Below are 27,635 nucleotides of genomic sequence, written 5' to 3'. Positions count from 1 at the left end.
ATCAAAGTCAACATAATTCACTAACAGAAAGCGATAAAATTTACTGATAATTAGAAACTAACATCACATAGTCTAACAATCACAACAATTCACATCTTAGATTTAGATTTTTTGTCTCTTATTAGTCTTTCTGGTGAATTTGTTGGTTGAGAATTGTCCTTCTTCATCATTTATGTTGGTGCTTGAGAAGCCACATTTCATATCATTAGAAGTTCCTTTAACTGGGATTTTGCTTTTGAGACTTGATACAGAAGCTTCCATAGGATCCTTTAAATCAAATAAACAACAAAATGTGTTAATCAATATAAGTCTTGTTTTTAACAGTCTTTAAACTATTTTTAAAGACAACAAAGATATTTTTTATTGAATCCATACCATATTAAATTGATTATCATTATCGGTCTTGATATTAATAATGTTTTCTAAAATATCAATCGAGTTGCTACAACCCATCTCTGGCGGACAGAAAAAGTATAGTTTTATTTAGAATTAACGCCAACCAACTCAGCAAAAACAAAAACTGTAGACACAATTAAATAAATGAACCACTACCCAACTTATAGACGGGTTTGTAGATACGTTGGAATGTTCTTCTTTTTGCAAGTATTTATCTATCAGATGCTCATCATCACATATTTTAATGATAGGATAAACTTGGTCAAAATGCTTGATATTTCCAGATTTAATGTTAATTTTAAATAAAGCTTTTTTATCCATCATATTGTCTAAGGAGGAGGGATATTCTCCCTCATCGTTATCGTGCAATAAAAAAACTCTTCTCTAGTTTAGTTTAAGAATGTTGAATTGGATATATTTTCTTTGAAAATCTCAACTCGATATGCACTAACCTCTTCTTCCCTAACTTGGTCTGCTCTCTTTCTATAGAGTTGTGTTGTTTCCCTATCCCAAAGCAGTAGGCTGATGCTCCCGGTACCATCATACACTATCACTTTGACCTTGAACCTGCCAGTAGACAAAAACTCCCACAACTAAGTCATTCCAATTTTTTTTATTTTTCTAGACTTACTATACTAAATTGCCTATGTAGAGAATAGTTCCAAACCTAATAGATGTAGATTCATGTGTGTGTCCACATTTAGTACATTCATACCTATATCCAATAGGAGTCTCAACTTTCTTCGGACATTTTCTACATGACTTATAAAACCAATAATTTTTACCTACATTTATAGCAACAATGGTACCAATAATCCAGTACGTCCCTTCCTGAAAAATATTACTTAAAATTGGTGATTGTTTGAACCCATGGTATGGCAACATATCAAGAGTATTTCACATGTATATATGTATTAACTCTTTTGAATTTAGAGTATGTTCAACAGTCTTCACGATAACGACACCATTGTTCAGCTCATCAGTCGCGGACCATGCCCCTTGGGTTGTAACTTGACTAATCCTAGATGTACTTGCAGGTGCAATATTAAGCAGTTTGAACATTACATTGTAATTGTAAGAATGAAGTTGTCCTTATGAACATTAACTTCAAGGTGTGAAAGGTTAATAACAACAAATGCAAAAAAACTGGTACTAACCTATTTCAAAAACCAAATACCTCTTCTAACTCTAAGTCGACATGGACCTTAGATATGGAAAAGTTGCTTTGGACAGATGTCCTTCCATTCCACCTTGATGCCTTGAAGTATTGCAACACAACAATAAAGGGTTCTTCCCTTACATTTTCTAGGTGTGGAAGGAGGTGATCAACCATTTCTCCGAATAAAGTACAACCAATCGTGTTGCCCCTTGATGAGCGGATAATTTATACGCTTTTTGGCATTGTTTTTAGTATGTTTTTAGTATGTTTTAGTTAGTTTTTATTATACTTTTATTAGTTTTTAGTTAAAATTCACTTTTCTGGACTTTACTATGAGTTTGTGTGTTTTCCTATGATTTCAGGTATTTTCTAGCTGAAATTGAGGGACCCGAGCAAAAATCTGATTCAGAGGCTCAAAAGGACTGCAGATGCTGTTGAATTTTGACCTCCCTGCACTCGAAGTGGATTTTCTGGAGTTACAGAAGCCCAATTGGCGCGCTCTCAACTGCGTTAAAAAGTAGACATTCTGGGCTTTCCAGCAATGTATAATAGTCCATACTTTCGAGATTTGATGGCCCAAATAGGCGTTCCAAGTCAGCTCAAGAATTCTGGCGTAAAACACCGGAATTGGCACAAGAATGGGAGTTAAACGCCCAAACTGGCACAAAAGCTGGCGTTTAACTCCAAGAAGAGTCTCTACACGAAAATGCTTCAATGCTCAGCCCAAGCACACACCAAGTGGACCCGGAAGTGGATTTTTATGTCATTTACTCATTTCTGTAAACCCTAGCTACTAGTTCTCTATAAGTAGGACCTTTTGCTATTGTATTATAGGTCTTTTGATCACTTGAATCTTTTGATCATGTTTTTATGATTGAACCCTCTTTGGGAGGCTGGCCATTCGGCCATGCCTAGACCTTGTTCTTATGTATTTTCAACGGTGGAGTTTATACACACCATAGATTAAAGTGTGGAGCTCTGCTGTACCTCGAGTATTAATGCAATTACTATTGTTCTTCTATTCAATTCAGCTTATTCTTGTTCAAAGATATTCATTCGCACCCAAGAACATGATGAATGTGATGATTATGTGACGCTCATCATCATTCTCACTTATGATCGCGTGCTTGACAATCACTTCCGTTCTACAAGCAAACAAGGCTTGAATGTTTATCTCTTGGATTTCTTAATCGGAATCTTCGTGGTATAAGCTAGAATTGACGGCGGCATTCAAGAGAATCTGGAAGGTCTAAACCTTGTCTGTGGTATTCTGAGTAGGATTCAAGGATTGAATGACTGTGACGAGCTTCAAACTCGCGATTGTGGGGCGTTAGTGACAGACGCAAAAAAATCACTGGATTCTATTCCGACATGATCGAGAACCGACAGCTGAATAGCCGTGCTGTGACAGAGCGCGTTGAACATTTTCATTGAGAGGATGGGAGGTAGCTATTGACAACGGTGAAACCCTACATACAGCTTGCCATGGAAAGGAGTAAGAAGGATTGGATGAAGACAGTAGGAAAGCAGAGAGATGGAAGGGACAAAGCATCTCCATACGTTTATCTGAAATTCTCACCAATGAATTGCATAAGTATCTCTATCTTTATTTTATGCTTTATTCATAAATCATCCATAACCATTTGAATCTGCCTGACTGAGATTTACAAGATGACCATAGCTTGCTTCATACTAACAATCTCCGTGGGATCGACCCTTACTCGCATAAGGTTTATTACTTGGACGACCCAGTGCACTTGCTGGTTAGTTGTGCGAAGTTGCGATAAAGAGTTGAGATTGCAATTGTGCGTACCATGTTGATGGCGCCATTGATGATCACAATTTCGTGCACCACCCCTATTAAAGAAACCAAAATGAAAAAAGATTACAAATTTGACTATTTTCATCATATGATATATATTTATTTAATAGTAATATATCTTTGGGTTTGGGATCATACTCTAAATCTTCCAAAACAACTGCCAATCGCCTGGTTTTTTTTCCTTTGCTGGTAACCAACTCTCGTTGATTCTCTTTCCCAACAACCTCTGCAATCATGTCTAGAAAGAAAACACATTGAGTATAGTCAAAATCTGAGGATGAACTCACTATAATATTAAATACTAAGATAAATTTCAGATTTTTTGCCAACAATATAATATACACATATTAAGATAGCTTTCAGTAACACATTTTGAACAAACCAAACAGTTCGGTATTGTCAAGCTTTTCAGCATTTAGTAACTCAGTAATAGTCTTCAATCGAAATGCTTCAAAAGAATAGTTTGGATTTTCGATTGGACTTACAATGGTCCTATGTGAGAAAGTGAGGACCCACTTTACTGAAGTTACCCTAGACTTGATCTTGTTATCAACAACTATGAAGTTACTCATCACATACATGCAGAACTTTTGGATGTTACCCAACCACTTTTTCAAAACCGGGTTAGGAATTGAAGCATGAATCCTATCATCCTGAAAGATGTTTAGTTGGAAAAGTCAATAATCAAAAGAGGGTAAAAAAATATAAATACCATTATAAAGGATTTTTATTAATAACATACCTTAATATTCTGAAGAATCATCTCAATTGATCCCAGTTCTTTTTCGTTGAACTTGCTAGGACTCTCCCAGAGTCTTACCATGTAACCTTTAAATTCCAGGTTAGTTTTTTTGCATTGACATCACATAGGTAATCATAACATTCAGCCATTTTTTGTGATTTGTACCAAAGAGGAAGATGAAACTATTCCTAGTTTTCAAGAGATGAGAACAAAATATTTTAAAAGCAGGGTAAAATGTGGGTTTGCATCAAACAACTCTATTTATATTGATGTCCCACTTATTGTTTTATTTGAAATTAAATTTTTTTATTTTTATTTTTATATTATACATTTGCCAAGAGTAGCTACTGCCACTTGGCATGTATTGGCTATTAATATTTGTCAAGCAAATAACTGCTCCACTTGTCAAATACTTGATCATCTAATGCTCTCCTATTATATATAGGAAGATACTCTCATGAAAACTCTAAACTAACTTCACAACTTTATATACTAAACTGAAAACATGATTATTAAACTACATATATACATTAAACTCAGTTAAGTTAGAATACATATGAGGTTGAGATCTTGCCCTATGATCCTTTAAATTAGGATTAAAGCATTGTGATTCTTTACTACCATTGAATTGGTACCAAAATGGACGTTATATTGGAACTGGAACAAGCATTTCACGGAGTCAGACCAAGCCAATTACTATAGATCCAACAACCAAGATGTTCTTTCTTATTGGTAACCAAGGATATTTGGTAACCAAAGAGATATAGAGGGATAGAGGGATAGAGCTAGATAAAAATAAGGAGATATTAAATAATTGCATTGGTAACCAAAAACAAAAGAGATATATTATATCATTAAATGAAGCTAACACACTCAACTCACCTCTACCCTGAAGGCACGCTCCCCTTGCTTACCTTCTCTATGTAGCAACTTGATTGCTGCCAAAGTACCATCACTTAGGACTCCTCTGTACATCAAACCAAACCCTCCATTACCAATGATATTTGATTCACTGAATCCATTTGTGGCCACTTCTATCTTCTTGTCTGTGAAAACTTATACTCCTTTGAATTTAGGTGCTGCTGGTGACCTACTAAGGTTTCCTCCTTGAAGACACCCTCCCTTCACATCTGAAATTAATGTTTCCAAGCATTTATTCATTAGCTTCTATGTGAGAAGTACGGTAACTGTAGTGGCCACTGCAATGGCTATGAGAATGGTTTTGGAGGGGAGATGAGCATGGCTATGCTCATGATTTTCTGAATGCAATTGGTGTTGTGTGTAAACAGCTATAGAATGTCAATTCTACCAACATATAGCCTACAAATTCCAAAGTTTTTACTGCTATATAGCCATCTAGTCTATCAATATAGTCTACCAATATATCAATAACAACAAAAACTCAACAACATAGCAAGAAATTCAACAAAACAGTAACAACAACAATAACACAACAGCAACAGCAACAAAGACACAGCAAATTACAAAAAAATAACTAAGGCAATAACAACTCAACAAGACAGCAAAGGATCAGATAACAGAGGACCTACCGAAACGACACAGCGAAGCAACAGGCAAGACGGTGCGATGGGAGGTGTACTAACCTTTAAATAGCAGCTTACATCTATTCATTTCCTCTTAAGTTAGTCACTTGCAAGCATTAAACAAAATAACAGTCCAAATAAACATCAAGCTGGAGAATAATTAATCTGAAAAAAGCAAGAATGGAGAGAGCATAATAATGGAAAAATAAATGCAGAAATATATGACAAATGTTTGGAAGAACAAATAATTAAAAATTTTGGAGAACCAAGTGCAAAAACAAGAGCCCTAAAAGAGAAACAAGACAATGGAATTTGGAAGTTCAGTAACAGTAACAGAAAAAGTTCTTGTGAGCTCGATTGAGAGAGAGAAGACGTGTAAGAGAGAGCGGAGAAGGACCAATGATGGAGGAGTGACGGCGGCTGGTGGACGAAATTGTGATTCATACTTAAATTGTTGTTCGAAATTGATTCCCAGGTAATGGCCCCAAAAACTTGGTGCTCAATACCATGGTCTAAACATAATTTCACAACTTCGCTCAACTAACCAGCAAGTGTACTGGGTCGTCCAAGTAATAAACCTTACGTGAGTAAGGGTCGATTCCACAGAGATTGTTGGTATGAAGCAAGCTATGGTCATCTTGTAAATCTCAATCAAGCGGATAATAAATGGTGATAGAGTTTTCGAATAATAATAGTAAATAAACAGAAAATAAAGATAAAAATACTTATGTAGATCATCGATGGAAATTTCAGATAGGCGTATGAAGATGCTGTGCTCCTTCTGAATCTCTGCTTTCCTACTACCTTCATCCAATCCTTCTTACTCCTTTCCATGGCAAGCTGTATGTAAGGCATCACCATTGTCAATGGCTACATCCCATCCTCTCAGTAAAAAAGGTCCAAATGCTCTATCACGGCACGGCTAATTATCTGTCGGTTCTCGATCATGTTGGAATAGAATCCCTTGATTCTTTTGCGTTTGTCATCACGCCCAACAATCGCGAGTTTGAAGCTCGTCACAGTCATTCAATCCTGGAATCCTACTCGGAATACCACAGACAAGGTTTAGACTTTCCAGATTCTCATGAATGCCGCCATCAATTCTAGCTCATACCACGAAGACTCTGATCTCACGAAATGGACGGATCGGTTGTCAGGCGAGGGCAACCATGCGTCGTGCATCAGGAATCCAAGAGATACACACTCTAGCTTTCGCTTGTAGAACGGAAGTGGTTGTCAGGCATGCGTTCATAGGGACGGATGATGATGAGTGTCACGGATCATCTCATCCATTAGGTTGAAGTACGAGTAGTATCTTAGAACAGAAATAAGATTAAATTTGAATGAAAGATAGTAGTAATTGGATTAAAACTTCAAGGTACAGCAGAGCTCCACACCCTTAATCTATGGTGTGTAGAAACTCTACCGTTGAAAATACATAAATGATGAAGGTCCAGACATGGCCGAATGGCCAGCCCCCAAAATGTGATATGAATTCAAAAATAAGGAGAAGGACCAGATATGTGGTCAAAAGACCAAATGGTCAAAGACCCTGAATACAATAGTAGAATGTTCTATTTATACTAGACTAGCTACTAGGGTTTACAGAAGTAAGTAACTGATGCAGAAATCTACTTTCGGGGCCCACTTGGTGTGTGCTTGGGCTGAGCTTGAGCTTTACACGTGCAGAGGCTTCTTTTGGAGTTGAACGCCAAGTTGTAACGTGTTTTTGGCGTTCAACTCTGGTTCGTGACGTGTTTCTGGCGTTTGACTCCAAAATGCAGCATAGAACTGGCGTTGAGTGCCAGTTTACATCGTCTAATCACGAATAAAGTATGGACTATTATATATTGCTGGAAAGCTCTGGATGTCTACTTTCTAATGCCGTTGAGAGCGCGCCATTTGAAATTTTGTAGCTCCAGAAAATCCATTTCGAGTGCAGGGAGGTCAGAATCCAACAGCATCAGCAGTCCTTTGTCAGCCTTTTATCAGAGTTTTGCTCAGGTCCCTCAATTTCAACCAGAAATTACCTGAAATTACAGAAAAATACACAAACTTATAGTAAAGTCCAGAAATGTGAATTTAGCATAAAACTAATGAAAATATCCCTAAAAATAGCTAGATTATACTAAAAACTATCTCAAAACAATGCCAAAAAGCGTATAAATTATCCGCTCATCACAACACCAAACTTAAATTGTTGCTTATTCCCAAGCAACTGAAAATCAATTGGGATAAAAAGAAGAGAATATACTATAAATTCCAGAATATCAATGAATATTAGTCCTAATTAGATGAGCGGGACCTGTAGCTTTTTGCCTCTGAACAGTTTTGGCATCTCACTTTTTTCTTTGAAGTTTAGAATGATTGGCATCTATAGGAACTTAGAATTTCAGATAGTGTTATTGATTCTCCTAGTTAAGTATGTTGATTCTTGAACACAGCTACTTTTATGAGTCTTGGCCGTGGCCCTAAGCACTTTGTCCATTAAGCTAAAATATATTTTTCACTTTTAAGAAGGTAACCATTGTTATCATCTTCAAGGTTTTAACATCACTTTCTAAGTTTGTCATCTTCCAATTAAACTCATGCAAATTTTTTTGTGAAATAGGTATTGCACAAACTGGTTTTTCACCTCCATCAACCCAACAGAAAAAATTACAATGGATTTCATACTGCAAAGTAAAAAACGTAGGTGAATCCAAACTCAAAGTGAAACTATCTTAACATTTTCTTTAGAGGCATAACCTTACCTCATAGTTTGGACAACCATAAAATAGTCTACCAGTATTCTCTGTCGTCGTTGAGTACTTCGTCACCATCCGAAGTCTGCAATTACAAAAAAATGGCGTTCTTACCTCCCTTGTTGCACATTCTTTTGCTGCCATAAGGTCTCCCTACAAAGTTGTTCCTACTTGAGCTACTTTGCCTTCTCTCCCCACCACCCATCATCACTCCTGCAGACGAGAAAACAAGATGAACTGAAAGATAGTGGAGAAGTAAAAAAAGAGAAGAAGACAGCAGAGAGGTCGAAGAAGAGAAGAAGACAGCAGAGAGATCAAAGAAGAAAAGACAATAATTTGGGGATTAGGGTTTTATAATTGAAAATAGACTAATTTGGATATTATTAAGCAATTTCAGGTACCAATTTGAATCAAATTCAAGTTTGGTACACATCAGCATACAGCTAAAATGCCACATCATCAACGTTTAAATGGCATTTCTGCAAGGGACTAACGGAGATGCACTTTTTCGAATTTCAGGAATTTAATTGGTCATTTTAAAAAGTTAAAGACTAAATTGAATAGAAATTTATAATTCAGGGACCATTTTGGGCATTTACTCCATCATAATTATCCTAAACTAAAGACAATTATATTACCAAATTGGATGCACCGAACAACGGAAGTTGCATTCTTAAGACTCAAGAGACAATGTAATCAAGCTAAGGTAATAGTGACGTGCTCAGTGCTATTATGTTCAAAATTATAAACAAGAAAAATCATATTCTTTTTTAATCCCAAATATCTCTGTTTTAAAAATAATTTTTTTATAATTAATTTCTTATAACTCAACAATTTTACCACTATTTATAGTAGCAGAATAATTTCTAATCCCCTAACAAACATATCAGTATGATCAATAAACTCATACTTTTTAACGGAATTGAATAAGCAGAATGCCTGAAAATCTTATCTGGTAAAACCTAAGAATCTCGATCGATCGAAGGAGAAAAATTCGCAGTACAGTAGCCCGATGAAAAAGGCTGTAGTCGGAGGAGAACACTGTCGGAAGAGATCGTCATAAGAGAAAATGTCGCTGGAGCCTAGAGGAGATCTTCGTTTCAACCTTGCTCTCTCACAATGACAGCGTTTCAATTCACAGTACGGTAGCTCAATCGAGGAGATTGTAGCGGGAGGAGAACGTGTCGTCGGAGGAGAACATTGCTAGAGGAAATCATCGCTGGAGACAGCATTTTAATTCACAGCACACAATCTCGATGGAGTAGTAATCGATAGAGCAAATCGTCGCCAGAGCATAACACAAAACGTCGTTTTTGGATTTGTGGTGGCAGCATTAGTTTTACCAGAACTGAATTTTCGAATTTCAATAGTAGTAGTATCACTGTGTCTTAGGGTTTACATTGTTGGAGAAGAGTTTTAGGCCTCAATTTTTAATAATTGGTCCCGATAATGGTAGTTTAAAATCGCTAGAATCACCAAATTAAAAACCGCTATTTTATGCAAATTAATTATGATAACACTATAAAATGCCGCAATATAAATATTATTTTAAACCATTTTTTTGTAGTGTTCAATTAGATGAATGGTGGAGGATGACCTACAAAGATAATACAACGCTCAAATTAGAATGGATATAATAATAAGTAGGATATAAGTGTATGTATGTAACATAATTGGAGAAGCTCTAGGCTCCTCTTTATATACTATATAGTTTTATCTTGTCATCTTATCTTTTCAATTAGTTAAGATAAGAAAAATGTTTGAATTTAAATGTTGGTTAGTAATTTTTGATTTTATAACTCATCCCTATTATTAGGCCATAAAGATGATTTAGACTTGGAAGCTAAGTCATTGTTGGGCCGTTAAGGGTTGGATCCGCGGGTCCGTAACACAAATGAAGTTCAATCGTCCTCTCAATTTCTAATTTGATCAATCCAACAATAAAGTGGATATTATTGTGACATAAGATTAAGATATCGTTATTAAAGGGATAATATTCATTTTATGGACTTTGTAGAGTTAAACATTGTAAAACACATAATATATATATCACCATTATTCCTCAAAATAATAATCCATGCCCATGAAAGAATAAGTCTAGTATCATATTATTCTACTCCAAGAGAAGGCAAATGGTTCTCAAGAACATCAAGCCTTGGTTTCTCACATTTCACATCAATCTTCTCATCACCAGCTCTATACTCTTTGAAACTTGCAAGCGTTCCAAGTTCTTCAACCTCCCCTATAACAAGGTCTAGTTTGGCCACTATCTCCACAAGTAAAGATGCAAAAGCAGCAAAAGGCAATGCCTCTGAGAATTCAAGGCTGGTAATTGCAATTTTGCTCAATTGGTGTCTCAACACCTTTCTCTCTGGTTCCTTGTTTCCCGCTTGCTCATTGCATGCCTGTTACAACACGTATTGAATTATAATAATAAGCAAATATCATTGTTTTATTTAATCAAATAAAAATTACTAAAGAAGTTTAAATATGACAGTAGTATTTATGTATGCAATATGCATGGATCATACAATGATTCCACATAGTTATACGTTGAAATCTAACAAAATCCTCCTTTTTTATTCTGATTTTAAATTCATTAAATTAAAAGTGTTTGACCAAAAAAAACTAATTTATACAAAAATATTGTGTATATTAAAATTAGTTATCATATATTTGTATCTAAATATATACGTTGTTTAACTCATTTTCTATGCATATTTTATATTCCAACATATATTTTATCTGATAACTGATTTTTATATATATCTATCTATTCTAAAAAATAACAATATACCCTTTTGGATTTCCAGTTGGACAAGGCAGAAGAATCAGTCTTAACAGTTGGCAGCGATGACTTGGAAGGCTTAGTTTCGCCTGCTTGGGCGGCGGCCATGGCAAGCATGTTCTTGGCTTGGGTGTCATTAGCGCCCAGGAAGAGTCGAGGCTGCGACCTTATGGCGGTATTGAGGTCCTGCAAGGCTTCATGGAGATGGTCTGACAGTATTTCTGGGGAGCAATGGCGGCGGTTCCTTATGCTGTTTCCCAGTTCTATCAGTGCCTTTGTTACCTCTCCTGCTACTCTTATGCATGGGTCCTTGAAAAGAACTCTAACAGATCTCGGTGTCTGAATAAAATTCCAACACAAAAAACATGAGATAGTGGTGAATTAAGGTGAACTGGAGAGGACTCGGATGCTTTTACATTTCTAATTTGTTTTTTTCGATGTCAATCAATCAACAAATGGGCCAACAATTGAACACTAGAAAGAATGATTATGTTATTATGTTACTAAAATTAATTATCAAATAAGTTATTAGTATAAAATACATGTTAAAATATAAATATATATTAAAAATAAATTAAATTATATATGTGTTTATATATATAAATGTGTTAGTGACTCATTTTATTAGTTGATTTTAGTATACGAATAATATTTTTATAAAAAAAATTTAAAATTAAAAATAATCAAAACATTCGATTATTCAAAACTTAAATAAAGATGAAAATTTGAAAGTAAAATAATATAAAACTAATTTAAGATTAAAATTTAGGATTTAAGATTTAAAATTAAATTTTTTTTTATAGTTTAAGAATTAGAATTTTGAATTTGCAGTAAGACCAAGTGGTGGCTTGTGTGACTAGTGGTGGGTGAAAAAAATTATATGTTGGAACGAAGGAAAAAACGTGAAAAGGATAAAAAATTAATTTTTAAAAAATATATTTTTTATTTTGTTTTATTGGACTTTTTTAAGCTATTGCTGGCCATGATGGTGGTTGAGAGGTGTTGATTATGTAACATAATTGTTTATTTAGTTATTTACTTTTAGGTTGTAAACACCCGCAAATCCAATAACAAAAAGTGTTTTGATTAATCCGTATTTTTTTCATCCAAATTCAAAAATAAGAATTTTAACATTTATTAAGACTTCTTTGCTAATTGCTTTTATTATGTATTAGAATTTTGTGAAACTTTTAAGCAAAATAGTAAAGTCTTATTTTCATTCATTAAAATAATGGTTAAACTGTATGCAAAGTTATAATAGTTCTAGTTTTCAACTTTTTTTTAAAATCTATTTATTTTAGACATTTCTAATGCCAAAATAATCAGTAGTCTCTAACATTGTATTCTCGTTTAATTTGTCAAAATTATTTACAATGTAATACTTTTTATCAAATTATAATCCTAATCACAAAAATAAACTTGAGAGCAAAATTTTTCTAAATAGTCAAATTTATTTAAGTATGAGTACCTGAATTTCTGATCTCAAACAGCCGTGAAGGGCCACAACGGTATACCCAAACTGACGAAGAACATTCCCAACTTTCACATATTGCTGCCATGGAAATCTATGACAGTACCTGGAATGCCTTGGCTCCCAACTAGCATGTAATGCCTACCCAATTCAAAACACAACAATTTGAAAGCATGTTATGAATATGTAGCTTTATTATACGGTTGGATACTATAATAAAAAATTTATAATTATCTTTATATAAAAATATTTTTTTTATCATTAGATAATAAATTATAGAATTTAATTTTAATATCTTATAAAAATATTATTTTTATTTAAAATTTAAGTAAAAAATCCATAATTTAACAAGTATATTTATAAAAAAATATTTGTCATTTTTATTTGAGTAGGTGTCATATTATATTTTATATTATTATATTGAGTAAGGCTATATTAGTCGTAAATTCTTAATAACTATATTTTAAAGTTGATGAAGTCCTTTTTTGAGTAATTTCAAAGAGTAAACACCCAAACTTCATGGTGCAGTTAACTTTGAAATCATTTGTTGTTATCATCTGAAACTTTAAACATAACATAAATACCCGAACGATGAGAAGGAAATGAAAAATAAAAAGGACAATATCTTTGCTCAATTATTATTATTATTATTATTATTATTATTATTATTATTATTATTATTATTATTATTATTATTATTATTATTATTATTATTATTATTATTATTATTATTATTATCTTTTTAAAACATTTCAACATGAACAGATTAAGGAAATTTTAGTCAAAAAATAAAAATATAAAACAAACCAAATTTTAGGAACAAGATTTTCAACTTTTATTATTGAGCCACTCCTTTTAGGGAAGGCTCTTAAAAAAATTGGCGTATACCACTTAACGCGAAAGAATAGTTCACACTGTACACATAGCATGCTCTAGCTTTTATATGAGTTGTGGTGTCGGAAGCATAAGCAATTTCTCAAATGTGGTCTCCAAATGACAAAACATTCATTCCCTTATTCATGGTCATCAACATGAGCTAGAACTATGAATATGATGATCTGTGGTGGTGTTTGTGAATTGCCAGGTTACATTGCAGTATAGAGATGTTTGTATCAGTGGAAGAATGGTTCCCATCAGAGCTCAGGTCAGAACTGAGGCACCTGCTAAGGTTGAAAAGATTTCCAAGAAGCAGGAAGAAGGTGGTGTTGTGAACAAGTTCAAACCCAAGGAACCATACATTGGAAGATGCTTGCTCAACACTAAGATCACTGGTGAAACTTGGCACACGGTCTTCAGCACAGAGGGTATTTATTTATATAACTATGCATGCGCTCATCCCTTTTATAATTCAACAAATATTTGATTGTAATTATTGTTTCAGGAGGAGAGGTTCCTTACAGAGAAGGACAATCAATCGGGGTGATTCCAGATGGCGACAAGAATGGAAAGCCTCACAAGCTCAGATCGTATCCTATTGCTAGCAGTGCTCTAGGTGATTTTGGAAACTCAAAAACTGTGAGTCCTATTTTGGGTTTTACCCTTTTGTTCCATTCATACTTCAATTTCCCTGCAATCTCATATATTTGATATGATGCTTTCATTCACTCACCCAGGTTTCTCTATTTGTGAAACGTCTTGTGTATACAAATGAAAATGGACAACTTGTGTATATACTAAATAGATAGCTATTAAAAAAAAAGCACATTTATATTTTTATATACACATACATTTGTGTAGAAAAAATACAGACTTTTAAACAAATACAAGTACTTTTATGTTTAAAATAACATATTTTTTTAACATACATAATAGATATATTTGTGTTCAAAATACACATGTCTTATTATGTCAAAATATATAAAAGAAAAAGCAAACAAGAAAAAAATTGAATTTTTGTTGAATGTTTCTGCATTGAATGTAAATAATTTGTACTTAATTATTTATGAGGAATATTATTAGAATGTCAATATTTTTAATTAAAAAATAAAAGAATTAATTAACATTAATTCAATATAAAATAAATACATTGAAAAATATCAATCAATTAATATTTCTCTTATTTGGAATGCATGCATTAAAAGTTTAGAAGGAAGCAAAAGATAGATGATTTATTAATTACCAGTGTTTCATCCGTAGATTTTGAATCCAAAACAGCCTTATAACCTCTGTATATGGGATCCTCAGATGATTTTATATTTTCTGATGAAGCTTCCGCCGTATCTCCATAAAAATATTCATCAACACAAGCTGCGATATTTTATACCTTGACTAATGTGAGTGTTAATCAGACAATAAGGTCATATTTATTACTGTTTCACATACTTATCAATAATTATAGAGATAAATTATAATTGATGCCTACTAATACAATAGCAAATTAAAAAGAGTACATCACTTTTCTTATTTCCTTTGAAGTTATTTTAGAATGTCAAGAATTCAAATTCATTTAATAAGAATAGAAAATTCTTTTACTTATTTTAAAATATATAAAAATAAATTATTTTAATTTATTTGAAAATTTTAATTCTCATATTTTTAATATTTATAAATTAAATTGAAAGAGGTTTGATTTTTAAATTAATTTTTATAACATTCAAATTTAATATTTGATATGTCAAAAATATTCTTATTTATAAGTGAGTGTCTACTAAAAATAATTTTTTAAAAATAAAATTATAAAAAAAGAAAATTTTATTATTTAAAAATCATTTCAAATAAAAAAATTCATTTCAATTTTACAAATATATTAAAATTATTTTAAATCATAAAATTAAATTTTAAATAAAAATAATTTTATCAATAAAATAAAATTTTCTTTTTGCGATAAAAAAACTTTTCAAACACGCTCTTTTTTTTATAGGATTAAATAAGAGAAAAATTTTAAACGACTCCTGATAATTACTTTGAAAGATAACGAAGTTCTTAATAAAAGGTATTCTTTTTGATCTCTAAATTTTATTTTTATGCAACTGATTAGCCATGTTTCAATAATTTTTTTGTATAGGATCAGTCTTATAAAAATAAAAATCAAAGACAAATTAGATTTTTTTTGTTTGATGACCTTGTAATCTTTTCAAAATAATTATCAGAGTTGGATTGGATATTCCACTCATTAAATAATGAAAGAATTAAAGAACGAGACATTCTGGATTACATAAAGACTAAAGAGAGTTGTGAAGTTGTGATAAGAGAATGAGAAATTTACACATATATAGTAAGTACCTTGTATAGAATCGGCAAGGCCTTCAAGCTTGAAAGCAGTGGAATTATGGAGGTCTTCGCCGGACCAGTTTGGAAACACCAAGAGACTCATAAAAAGGCATACGGCGCAGCCTATGGCTATGGTATAGAACCGTTCATGTGCAATCTTCAACACATTCTCAACTCGGAAACTCGACAACGTTATCAAGTTGAAGGTCAGCATAAATATAACCACACCATAGTCATAGTTCTTCTTTATATACGGAAAGAACCGAACATATGTTGCTGCAGCTCCTGCATGCAGTACAGTAGAATCATATATTATTAATTTCAAATATTTTTATTTAGAGAAATAATATTTCAACCACACCTTGTCGGTCGAGAGAAAAAAAAGTTTACGAGGCCAAATTATAAAATAAAAAATTTATTATTTATTAATTTGGAGGCTATCACGATCACCCTGTTCATAAATTAGATAAAAAATTATATATATAACTGTTTTATATTAAATTGATGGTTAAAAATTATTAAATAATTTAATATATTTAATTAAATTATTTTTTATTTTTAATTATTAATTTTATATAAATAAAACTGAAAACTTAAATTTCTATATATATATATATATATATATATATATATATATATATATATCTTTTATGTTATAAATGACAAATTTATTATCTGCGCTTACTTGATAAAAGAGAACATGCAACATTACTCCCCAGTCTCGTATAATTTTTCTTTAATATTAATCAAAAGTTAGTGTCAAGTAGTTATTAAAAAAATCAAGTACAATTTTTTAAAATATAGGTCGAAAAATTTTTTATTCTCAATATTTTTTTTAACAAAATCGTCTCTAAGATTTAAAAAAAATTTAAAATTGTTCTTTTTAGTTAAATATTAAAATTTTAGATTAAATTATCTATAATAAAAAAATTATAAAATAAAAAAAATAGAATATTTCTACTCATGTAAAAAGAAAAAGAAAGAAAAAGAAGGAAGAAGAAAAGAAGAAGAAGAAACTGTCTACGATCCACTTCTGCCTCCACTTTCGTACGATTTTGGTCTTTAAGATAAAGATTTCAAAACTAAATTAAAACTTAGGGACGATTTTATACGAAAAAAAGGTTAAGGACAAAAAAATTTTCCACATATATCTAATCGTATTTAATCCTTATAAAAAATAATAGAGTCTTTTATATCATAAAAAGAAAGTGTAAAAAAGGTAAATCAAATATCGTTTTTCTTTTGAAAAAGTTTATGGTATTTAAAAAATTTGTACTTAATTTATCTAAAAGGTTAAAAGGTCAAGTGAGAAGTAAGAAATATAAAATCTATTTTTTTTATAATAATGTAAGAGAGATAATATTCTAAATTTTTTTATTTTACTAAATATCTATAATTTTATATATATATTATCTAAAATTATATATTTACCATATTTAATATTATGTATTTATTTTAGAGATAATTGATGAATATAAAATAAAATAATTTTAAATTAATTACTTAAATTAGTTCTTAGAGTTTATCTATTTTGTATCTTAAAAATACATGTTAAATTTATAAATAAAATTTTTTTTATTAAAAATATAAAAATTTTTAATTTTTAATAAATTTACTTTTTTTCACTAATAATAAACTTATCATGTGCTTTTAAAGCATATATTAGCTAGATCCTTTACTTGTCTCCCAAACATTTATATATATTTTTTTAACATGTATGTTAATAAACTAGTTGCTAATTAAGGAGAGTTAATGGCTAATGAGACTTAATTACTAGGTAGATATAGGGTAGTACAATGATACAGTGAGATACTTGATTGTGCTACATTAAATGGATTATTAAAGTAATTTATGAATGAAACAAATACCGATTAAAAAAACCGCAGCCCCAATGAAAATAGCTCGAAGGATATGACCAGATGCATCTGCAACATACTCAATAAGAAATGCGAGTAATCCTGCTAACAGTGTCCCCAATCCTCTGTTTAGCCCTTTGCATAAAGTTGCCCCTTCAACCAAGCAATTAACATAAAATATAGTTAGAAATTAATTAAAATGTTTACCTTTACCACCTACTCACAACATTAGTATGCAGCTCTATCACTTTCATCTTCATGCACGTGAATCTTACATTAAAAAGTCTTAAAACATTTAATGTTATTCGTCATGGTTGAACTTCTTCATTCTTAAACAATTTCGCAGAGCTTGTGTTTGTACCATTAATTTTCTTTTGAGAATTTTCATCATAAAACCATAAATGCAACTCTAATATTACACTGTTTACGTGTGGGTCTGTGTTAATTTTATTAAGTGTGTCACACTATTATAGTGGCAAATAAGGTGTGATAAATAAAACATATTTAGATTGTTTATATGCTGATTTTTTATTATTTTTCTAATATTATCGTTTAATATCTTATATTTTTTTCTCTTATATTTAAAATACAAAATCAGTCTTTTTAAAAATGAGTATACCTAAATTTAGAATACACAATTCAAACAAAAATAGCAAACATAAACCTAAACCTTAAATCCAAAACACAAAATTTAAAATCATAAATCTAAACCAATATTCTAAATTCTAAACTTTAAATTTTATATTTTTTAGTTTACAACAATAACAATAATAATAGTTAATTATATTAGTGATATATGAAACATTTTAACAATACTAGTTTTATTAGAAGGTTTGGTGATTGAAAAAGTTTTTAGAATGAAAATCAAATTTAATTTGAGTTGAAGTCTTGCAGTTTAGTTCATAAAAAAATGGAAAGTACATATATAAAAATTATTATAATTAATGTTTTTGGATTTAAAAGCCGGTTAAAGGTAAAAAAATCATTAACTAAATAGCATTCCTCTAAAACAAATTATCAAAATCTTAAAGTCTATGCTTTGACACCGACTCTCACCCTCCCTACATATAGAAACAAGCAATCACTAAATCAATGAAGTGTAAAATTAATTCATGTGGTAAGCTAAGTGCTTTAATCATTTAATTAGAGTTTCGAATTTGACTCTTGATAATAAAAGGATTCCCGCTTGGAGAATTATACCCCTTGTACCATATTATATTTCAATCAAGTCGAATAAGTCAGTCTAATTATTTATGCTAGTCAAATACTATTAGTGATAAAAGGTGAAGACTTAGCTGGTGATGGTTCAAATGTAAGATAAAAAAGTAAAAAAAAAAATTGGTCATCTAACATTTTTTTATAATATATTTCACTTACTATTATTAGTTAAAGAAAAAAAAGGAATACATTCTTTCCTACACAAAGTCATTATTTCTACTTCAAATAATCACAGTTGAACCATTTCAGTTGATCATTTTTCATTGATTCCAATGTAAATAAAATGTTGTGTATGTGTTTGGCATTCACAATCTGTGTTAGTTTCTGTACCCTGCTTACCAAAGTTGTAACTAAAATTGGTGAATTTTACCAAATCTTTTCTAATATAACATATAAGTTATGTTCTTATTAATTTTTGATTAGTTGATATTTTAAAAAATTAACAAACAATCTCTTAGTTTCTCTCAAATCTTTTTCTTTGTTCAACGATAAAAAACAAAAAAAAGAAAACTCATAATGTTCTTCTCTCTCCCTCTCAACATAATGGTTATCATTCTACTTGAATTGGATTATTTCTCATTTTCACTAGCATAATCATTACTTACCCTCAATATACATGTCTTTTACAGACTAAGCCATATAATGTTTTTATGTTTGTTACCTTTTTAATATCAAAATTAAAAAATCTTCCATCAGTTTTTCATTCTTTTTATTTATTTATTTATTTTCACAGACAATCTATTTCATTTTAAAAGTGTAAAATCCACACAAAAAATATTATAATGCAAGCCATAAAAAAGTAAGTTACTTTTTTCATTCTTTTTTTATTATTGAAATTTATGTTTGAACCCTGATTTTTTATTCAATCTTTTTTACTGCTACAATTAATTGAATATCTATCGTGGTTACTTTTTTTTTTTTTGGTTTGACAAGAAAAAGATAATTGGAAGAAAGGGGTATTTTATTAATACTTTTAAAAATTATAGAATGATCTATTATAATAAATTAATTACAACTAATTTTATTATAGTTAAAATATTAATTCTAGTTAAATTTAAACAACTCAAGTTATTAATATAGTTAATAATTAGATTAAAATATCAACTAATTAAAAATTAATACATTGCATAATAAATTACATGTTATTTTAAAGAGGGTTGGAATGAATTTACCACTTAAATTTTGATGTATTAGATATATTGAAGGATGAATGGTGAAGTGCATAAATACAAAATAAAAGAGGCTTAGTAGTACGCAGGCTACTGAAGTTGGGAATAAAGAAAACTAACCGGCGGTGAACTCGAAGACGACGACGACAGTCATGACAGCCCAGATAGAGTTCTGGCCAATTCCTTTGAAGAGTGGCTCCAACAGATACAGCAACGAAACAATGGTGAGAGCCAACCCAACTTTGAATGCATGGATCAACCTTCTTGGATCATCACGCCCAACCTTCCATATGCTTCTCCATGCAACCCTTGGAAACTCCTTCACTTTCTTCAAGTAATTCCCATTCCCATTATTCAACCCTGCATGAACCTTACGAACCATGTCCAAGAACTGCGTCAAATTATATAATACCTTACCTATTTGTTTGTTTGTATGTTTGGGACTCCAACCAAGTCGGACTAAATTAGAGTTTAGGATTATTTAAGGTTTTTTTAACGGTGCTTAATTTGCTTGATATTTCGTTAGTTTCACCGAAATTGAACCTATCATATATAGGAGGGGAAATTATTTAACAAAAATTGGCAAATCAAAGCTAATAAGGTAAATGATATTTGATATTTTATATTTTTTCTATGGATGAGAATTGAGGAAGCTCAAGTTTGTTCTATAAGAAGCGGGAAACTTTATATGAAATTATAGGAAGAAAATTAGTGGCGGTGTTATTATTTCTACTGTAATTATCACATGCATTCCGTTAAAGTGTGGAGATAGAAGGCTCTTTTTATAGGGTGAGTGTAGTTGTCATAAGTCAACTACTTGAAGTTAGTAAAGGGCGGAAACCTAACTGTCATATACGATGTATGTGGTAGATATATGCTAATGATTTTGATTTTCTGTCCCTGGCGATCTCATCATCTAATTTCTACGTTTACATGCATTACATCAATTACTTTCTGACGTTTTTTTAAATTTTTAGAGTAGAGTGATAATTAGTTTTTCAAAAATTTTGATTTTAGACTAATTATTAATTATGTCATTTATAATAGAATATGGATAATACAAAATAAAATGGAATTGTTTATGTATTTCATTATTTATAGTGGTATGTGTTCTGTCTCTGTTACATAAGCATGAAAATGATGTAGTTTTGTACAGCGAAACATTTATTATCTTTTAAATTTTCATATAAAATATATTAGCTGTTCTCTATTTACTAGGAATCATATCAAAACAGGTAAAATTTTACTCCAAAAATTATTATTTACATGACAATTTTTTATAAATAGAAACTGTTTAGTACTCTCTTTTGTTCTAAAAGTTGTTCACTGTTTGTTATTACTAAGAACCAAATTAATACTTTTTTAGAGGCTATTTAATCTAAAAAATAAATTTTCAGACTTAATTATCACTTTATTCAAATTATTATTACTAGTTTATATCCTTACAATCATGCTAAGTGTATACTAAACTTAATTATCACAACTAACTATTAGTATAAAATATCAATTAAAATATAAAATATATATTAAAAATAAATTAAATTATATATATATTTATGTATAAATATATATTAAAATCAACAATTAATATTAGAATGATATTTATTTATTAAATTATGCCAAGTGTCCTATTAATATATTAGTTAGATTAGTTAGAATTACTTGTGCATCCAGTTGTATATATATAAGCCATTAGATTCAATAAAAAGCAATGTTTTGAAAATTGGTTTGAACCGGCCGGTCGAACTGTGAATCGGACAGAAAAATGATTCGGTCAATCATTAAAACCATAAAATTTAAAAATCAAAATTAAACTAGTAAACCGGCTGATAACCGGTCGGTCGAACCAAACTGTGATCCGATCGGTTTTTTGGTTGGCAACAAAACGCTGCCGTTTTTTACCTCTGAAACCCTAAATGTCCAAAACTCCAGATCCCTAATTGCCTTCTCTGCTTCAGTGCTTCTCATTCATCGAGCAGGCTTCACTGAAGCTGCTTCCAACGCCTCACTCTCACACCGTCACACGGGTCGAGCCACCACCGTCGAGCCACTGCAGAGCTGTCGAGAACTGAGAAGTGAGAACGCCTCACTCTCACACGGGTTGAGCCACTGCCGTTGAGAACTGAGAACGCCTCACTCTTACCGTCGAGAATTGAGAATGCCTCACTCTCACCGTCGTCCCTTCGCTGTCTCCCACTCTCTCTATTGCATGTTCTGTTGAAGCCTTGAAGGTGCCTTCGAGCTTCCAGAGTTCCAGGTAATATTCTTTTTAGTTATGATTGTTTGATTCCTGATGAGTTTGATTGAGTATTTCTTTGAATCTTTGATTTTGTGAAGCTCTATGACAGTCACATGATGAACACCGAAACTGTAAACTTTGAAACTCTGTCTTCCTATTTTATTTTTCTTTGAACTGTGCAGTGTGAAACTGTGAACTGATTCAATATCAACTGATTGGAAGGAGCTAAACTGTACTGTGATTACTGATTAGTGATTACTGAAACTAAACTATGATTCAACATGATGAACACCGAAACTGTGAACTTTGAATTTCTATCTACCTGTTTTATTTTTCTTTGAACTGTGTAGTGTAAAACCGTGAACTGATTCAAGATTCAACTGATCCTGCTAAACTGAACTGTGATTACTGAAACTGAACTGTGATTCAACATGATGAACACCAAAACTGTGAATAATTTTGAATAATTTTGGATGTTATTTGTTTACTGAATTGATTTTGCTCTTCCTTTTCTTCCTGTTGGCGCTCTCCCTCTTTCGTTTCTCTTCTCCTTCCCATTCACTCTCACCTCCAATCTAGTAACTATCTAACTAACTACTCCAATTTTGTTCCACTTATTTATTTATTATCATAATTTGATTCCATGATTGTACTCTGATATTATTTAATTTTGGATGTTATTTGTTTACTGAATTGATTTTGCTCTTCCTTTTCTTTCTGTTGGCGCTCTCCCTCTTTCGTTTCTCTTCTCCTTCCCATTCACTCTCACCTCCAATCTAGTAACTATCTAACTAACTACTCCAATTTTGTTCCACTTATTTATTTATTATCATAATTTGATTCCATGATTGTACTCTGATATTATTTAATTGAAGCTAGAACTATGCTTTTGGATTGTTCAGATTCTTAATTTGATATGAGATTAGGTGAAATTTGTGTTGATTTTTTGCCTTTATTCTATTTGCTACTACATCTTTTGCAAATGGAGATATTGGGGTTGAATTATCTGGTGATCAGGCAGAGATTATATTCATGGGAACTGGAACTAGTGAAGGAATACCTAGAGTTAGCTGCTTGACTAATCCTCTAAAAAAATGTTTGGTATAATGAAGAAAAAAACAATCTTTGTGGAAAAAATAATTAAGATTTTGCTGCAATGGAAGTGAATGTTCAGGATTTTGTTAAGATTTCTATATTTCATGATTGTTTTAGGTATGTTCAAACTTCAAAGGCTGCTCAGCCGGGCAATAAGAATAAGAGACTTAAACATATAAAGACTGCTCAGCCGGGCAAATTGGTAGAATATTTTTTAACATATAAAGACTTGCTAGAACACGTACTGGATTACAGTAAGCAGACAATAGATGATTTAGTTAAATTGTTTGGGATATTTTGATGCAACAATGAATCATATTAAAACTTTAGACCTATGCAGGTAGTAATTAGAATAAGTGAGGTAACGGTTGAGAACTTAGGTTGGGAATATAAGGTGCTCCCAATGGCCTTTAGGGACATGTAATTACAACTTTAAGGTTTATATTAGACTATAATTATGTTTTAATGTGTTTATTTATATTTTATTTATTATTTTATTAGAAAAGGTTTTTTTGGTTCAACTACGGTCGAACCGGTTGAATTTATAAACCAATGAACTAGTAGCTAAAACGGTTCGATGACCGGTTCGGTTTTCAGAACCTTGATAAAAAGTAAGTCATTCATTTTTCTTTTCCCAAGTAAAGTTTAATATGGTATCTGATAGAATAATCTCTTACTAATTTTCCTTCTGCAATGAACGTCACACTAGACCCATTTTCTTTTCAATTTTTTTGTAAGAAAATCTCTTTCTCGCTGTTCTTTATCTTTTTTCGTTTTTTTTTTTCACTTTCCCTGTTTTCAATTCAAAGTAAGTCATAGAAGTTTCTCAATCAGTAAAAGTTCCTCAATCAGTGAGATCCTTTATTCAAAATTCTTATGTGTAACACTCTTATCATCAGAATATCATATTTTCAGTTGCGCCACTCTAATAACGATGATATTATTATGACATATCCATATATTTATATAGAGGAGGAGCCTTTACCTCCAATCCTTATTAACTTTTCTTGAATAACCGGTATGTATTTTTTTTATACACTTTATTTCTTTATAAGAACAATTCACACAAATATACATAAAATACATCATAATTCATGACTGCATTTTTATTTACAATACTTTACACAAATGATATATAAAATATATAATTACAATTCCTATCTATCTTTATAAGATGTAAATTAACAATAACAAAGACAAGGAAACATCTAACATAATAAAACAAATAACGTACACCCAATGCTTACCTTTTTCGTCTATTTTCCTAAAAAATATTGGATGTAGGAGTGAGAACCAAATCATACGATCTTCTATAGAAGAAGAGAATGCCACAAATGTAATAGAAATAAATACACCTGGTCAACGCACATCTCAAAAAATTTATCTTTATAAAAGCTTGCGGTCTTTATTTTCTTTATTTTCAAATATTTTTACTTATATATATATAATTTCATCTTTAAAGGTTCTTTAGTCATATGTGATTTGCAAAAAGTACAATAAATCTTTAAGTCTTTTCTTTAGGGGTCAAAGACATACCTAAGGGTTTTCTATCCAATAAATTGCCATATCTTTTTCTTATACATTCAACACACAAACTAGCCTAAGGGCAATCTAAAGTCAATCCACCTCAATCTCCATCACCTCTATGCACAAGCAAAAACAATCAAATCGAACAATCAAAACACACAAGAAAGTACATAGAAAGCATATAACACATAACACATAATCAAATAAAATACATAAGCACACCACAGCAATAAAATGCACACCCAAATAATTCAAATAAATGCATATGATGCATGACTGTCTTATTGACCATGAGCTCACGTGTCGGTTATACTGCCAGACTCAACACATTCGGTAGCTAACCCGGACATCATCTCTCTATTACGCATCCCCAGGAGAAATATAATCAATGGAGTGTGCCTTACCACCTTCTCCTGGAGGTATCACTAGGGGGAATAAATCGAGGGAGAGTGCCTTACCACCTTTTCCTGTCTACCACCTTTTCCTGTGAGGCTGTGCTATATAAAATGAAGGAGAGTGCCTTTTCACCTTGCAATTAAAGAGAATGTGGATGAGATAAAACCACTATCCCCACATCCATATCATAGCACTTAACAAGTGGGACAAAATCACCATCCTTGGCAGGCGCAGATGCCTTATCAACAACATAAGCGATACAAAATCCACATCCTTGCCAATCTAATAGTCATATTTCAATCAATAGTCACATTCATCATAATCATCATCAACCAAACCATCATCCTACATAATCATCATCATCAGTGATAATCACTATCTTAAATTTCATAACCTATAATTTATCATAACCCCCCACTATCACTAGAAAATTTAACATCCTTATCAATCCGTGAGCGAGACAAAGCCGCTGTTCTCTCCATGGGCGGGACGAAACCACTATCCTGTAATACTCTCACTACCAGAATGTTATGCTTCCAGCTGCGCCACTCTGATAACGAGGATATTATGACGATTTCTAAATATATATCTATAATAAGTAGGAGCCTTCCCCTGAAAAATCCTCCTAGATTTGTTTTTTGAAAAATTGAAAATATTTTTCTTTTATACATACATACATATATACAAATCATCATACAACACTATTACATTCACAAGAATAACTTATACAAGTAACATGTCAATATTACATACATGTATAATTACAAATCCTATCCCTCTTTACGAGATATAATAATAATGGTAAAGGAAATCAATAACCAAATATAAATCCAGTCTAAGGATATAGAAGTAAACGTCTAGAACTTGCCTTCTTCATCTATTTTTCTGAAAAAATATAGGGTTGTGAAGGGTAGGAACCTAACCACATGGATTCAGTAGAAAGGTTTTAGAATTGTCATAAAAGGATATATTTAAGAAAGTTTGGTACACCGTAGTGATCATTGCTCATCCTATGAATCTTTTTCTTAACCATTTATTTCATTACTTTACTCCATCTAGTTCTTTACTCATTAATTCACCAAACATCAATCTTTTTTCCAATAATATACAACATATTAATTAAATATACGACCCAGCAATAGGCTACCTAATTTTTCTCATTCCAAGCCATCAACAATGTCCATCCCAATTTCAATTATGTATATTTCTCATACAAACTCTAATTTTACCAATCATCCCATAACACGTCAATATATATATCAAGTATTAGAACTTATTTAATCAAGGCCTCCAGCTAAAATTCATTCAACATTTAGACAATCATAAAGTTGATCTCTTACAAGCCACCACACTCTACAATAAGTTGCAAACCAATAAATCACAATCCCAAGTAATCAGACACTCAAACAAATAATCACACATAGAAAATAATTATGGCAAGTAGTACTACACATATTATTAATTCGGGAAACTGGCGGAGGATAAATGCCGGTCTAGAAAATCCAAAACGTTTTCAAACTTGAATGTCGCAAGTATAGCCTAAACCGACAAGTAACCCTCAATTAAACTTTAGAAGAGTGTCACAAGAATCAAATCAATTACCGAGAGTAGGATCCCGAGTCATTTTCCTAGGACTTGCAATTGAATGCACATCATTGATTAGGAAATTTAGGAGTTTTGAATTGCTTGCGGGAAAAGTAAAGTGACTAGAATCCTAAAGCAAATAACAATTAACAAGTAAAATATGACAATTAGGAATACCAAGCAAGTAATTGCCTATCTAACAAGAATGTAACTAAGATGATCACAATAAAATAGCATGTAACTAAGAAATACGAAATTAAGGTAAGAGAGCTAAGAAAATAAAGTCAACGAAAAGGGATAACAATCAATTAATCTAAAGAGCCTTGGCTAGGGGTGAGAACTAGGCTTCCTATCCTTGTTATTAAACACAAATATGGTAATTAGCAAGAGTATTCCTACTTCTTCATTCTCTAACAATAATGGAAAGTCAAGTAAGCATAATTGATTTCAATCCACAAGTCCTAGCCAATCACTAATTTGACTTAGTGAAAGACTAGCGTTAGTGAAAAACAAACCAATTAACAACCCTTAATTACCAACTAGAATTGAACATTAACAACTCAAAGATACGCTAATACTCAACCCTCAAGTCAAGAAAAAAAATCTACTGCATATTCAAAGTAAACATTCTATCAAACACTTGGTGAGCAAGCAAAAAGAATATCATGTAATTGA

The 27,635-nt window shown here is 31.4% G+C and overlaps 2 protein-coding genes across 2 annotated transcripts; both read right to left on the bottom strand.

Moving 5' to 3' along the window:
• Window positions 1–102: 102 nt before the first annotated feature.
• Window positions 103–4,200, bottom strand: LOC112709146 (uncharacterized). The gene is made up of 7 exons (XM_025761065.1): window positions 4,120–4,200; window positions 3,760–4,030; window positions 3,516–3,615; window positions 1,342–1,426; window positions 1,112–1,227; window positions 849–963; window positions 103–267 (listed from the first exon to the last, which is right to left on the bottom strand). Exons 1-7 carry the CDS (start codon window positions 4,198–4,200, stop codon window positions 103–105), a joined length of 933 nt encoding a protein of 310 aa, XP_025616850.1.
• Window positions 4,201–10,383: 6,183 nt separating this feature from the next.
• Window positions 10,384–20,966, bottom strand: LOC112765519 (aluminum-activated malate transporter 12). The gene is made up of 7 exons (XM_025811701.3): window positions 20,240–20,966; window positions 17,745–17,885; window positions 15,889–16,161; window positions 14,786–14,913; window positions 12,664–12,807; window positions 11,205–11,534; window positions 10,384–10,812 (listed from the first exon to the last, which is right to left on the bottom strand). The coding sequence occupies exons 1-7, from the start codon at window positions 20,499–20,501 to the stop codon at window positions 10,516–10,518; spliced, it is 1,575 nt and encodes a 524-aa protein (XP_025667486.1). The 5' UTR covers window positions 20,502–20,966; the 3' UTR covers window positions 10,384–10,515.
• Between the last annotated feature and the right edge of the window lie 6,669 nt (window positions 20,967–27,635).

The sequence above is a fragment of the Arachis hypogaea genome, chromosome 1 (assembly GCF_003086295.3).
Source record: "Arachis hypogaea cultivar Tifrunner chromosome 1, arahy.Tifrunner.gnm2.J5K5, whole genome shotgun sequence".
NCBI lineage: Eukaryota > Viridiplantae > Streptophyta > Magnoliopsida > Fabales > Fabaceae > Arachis > Arachis hypogaea.
This window is presented reverse-complemented; position numbering and strand designations above follow the sequence as displayed.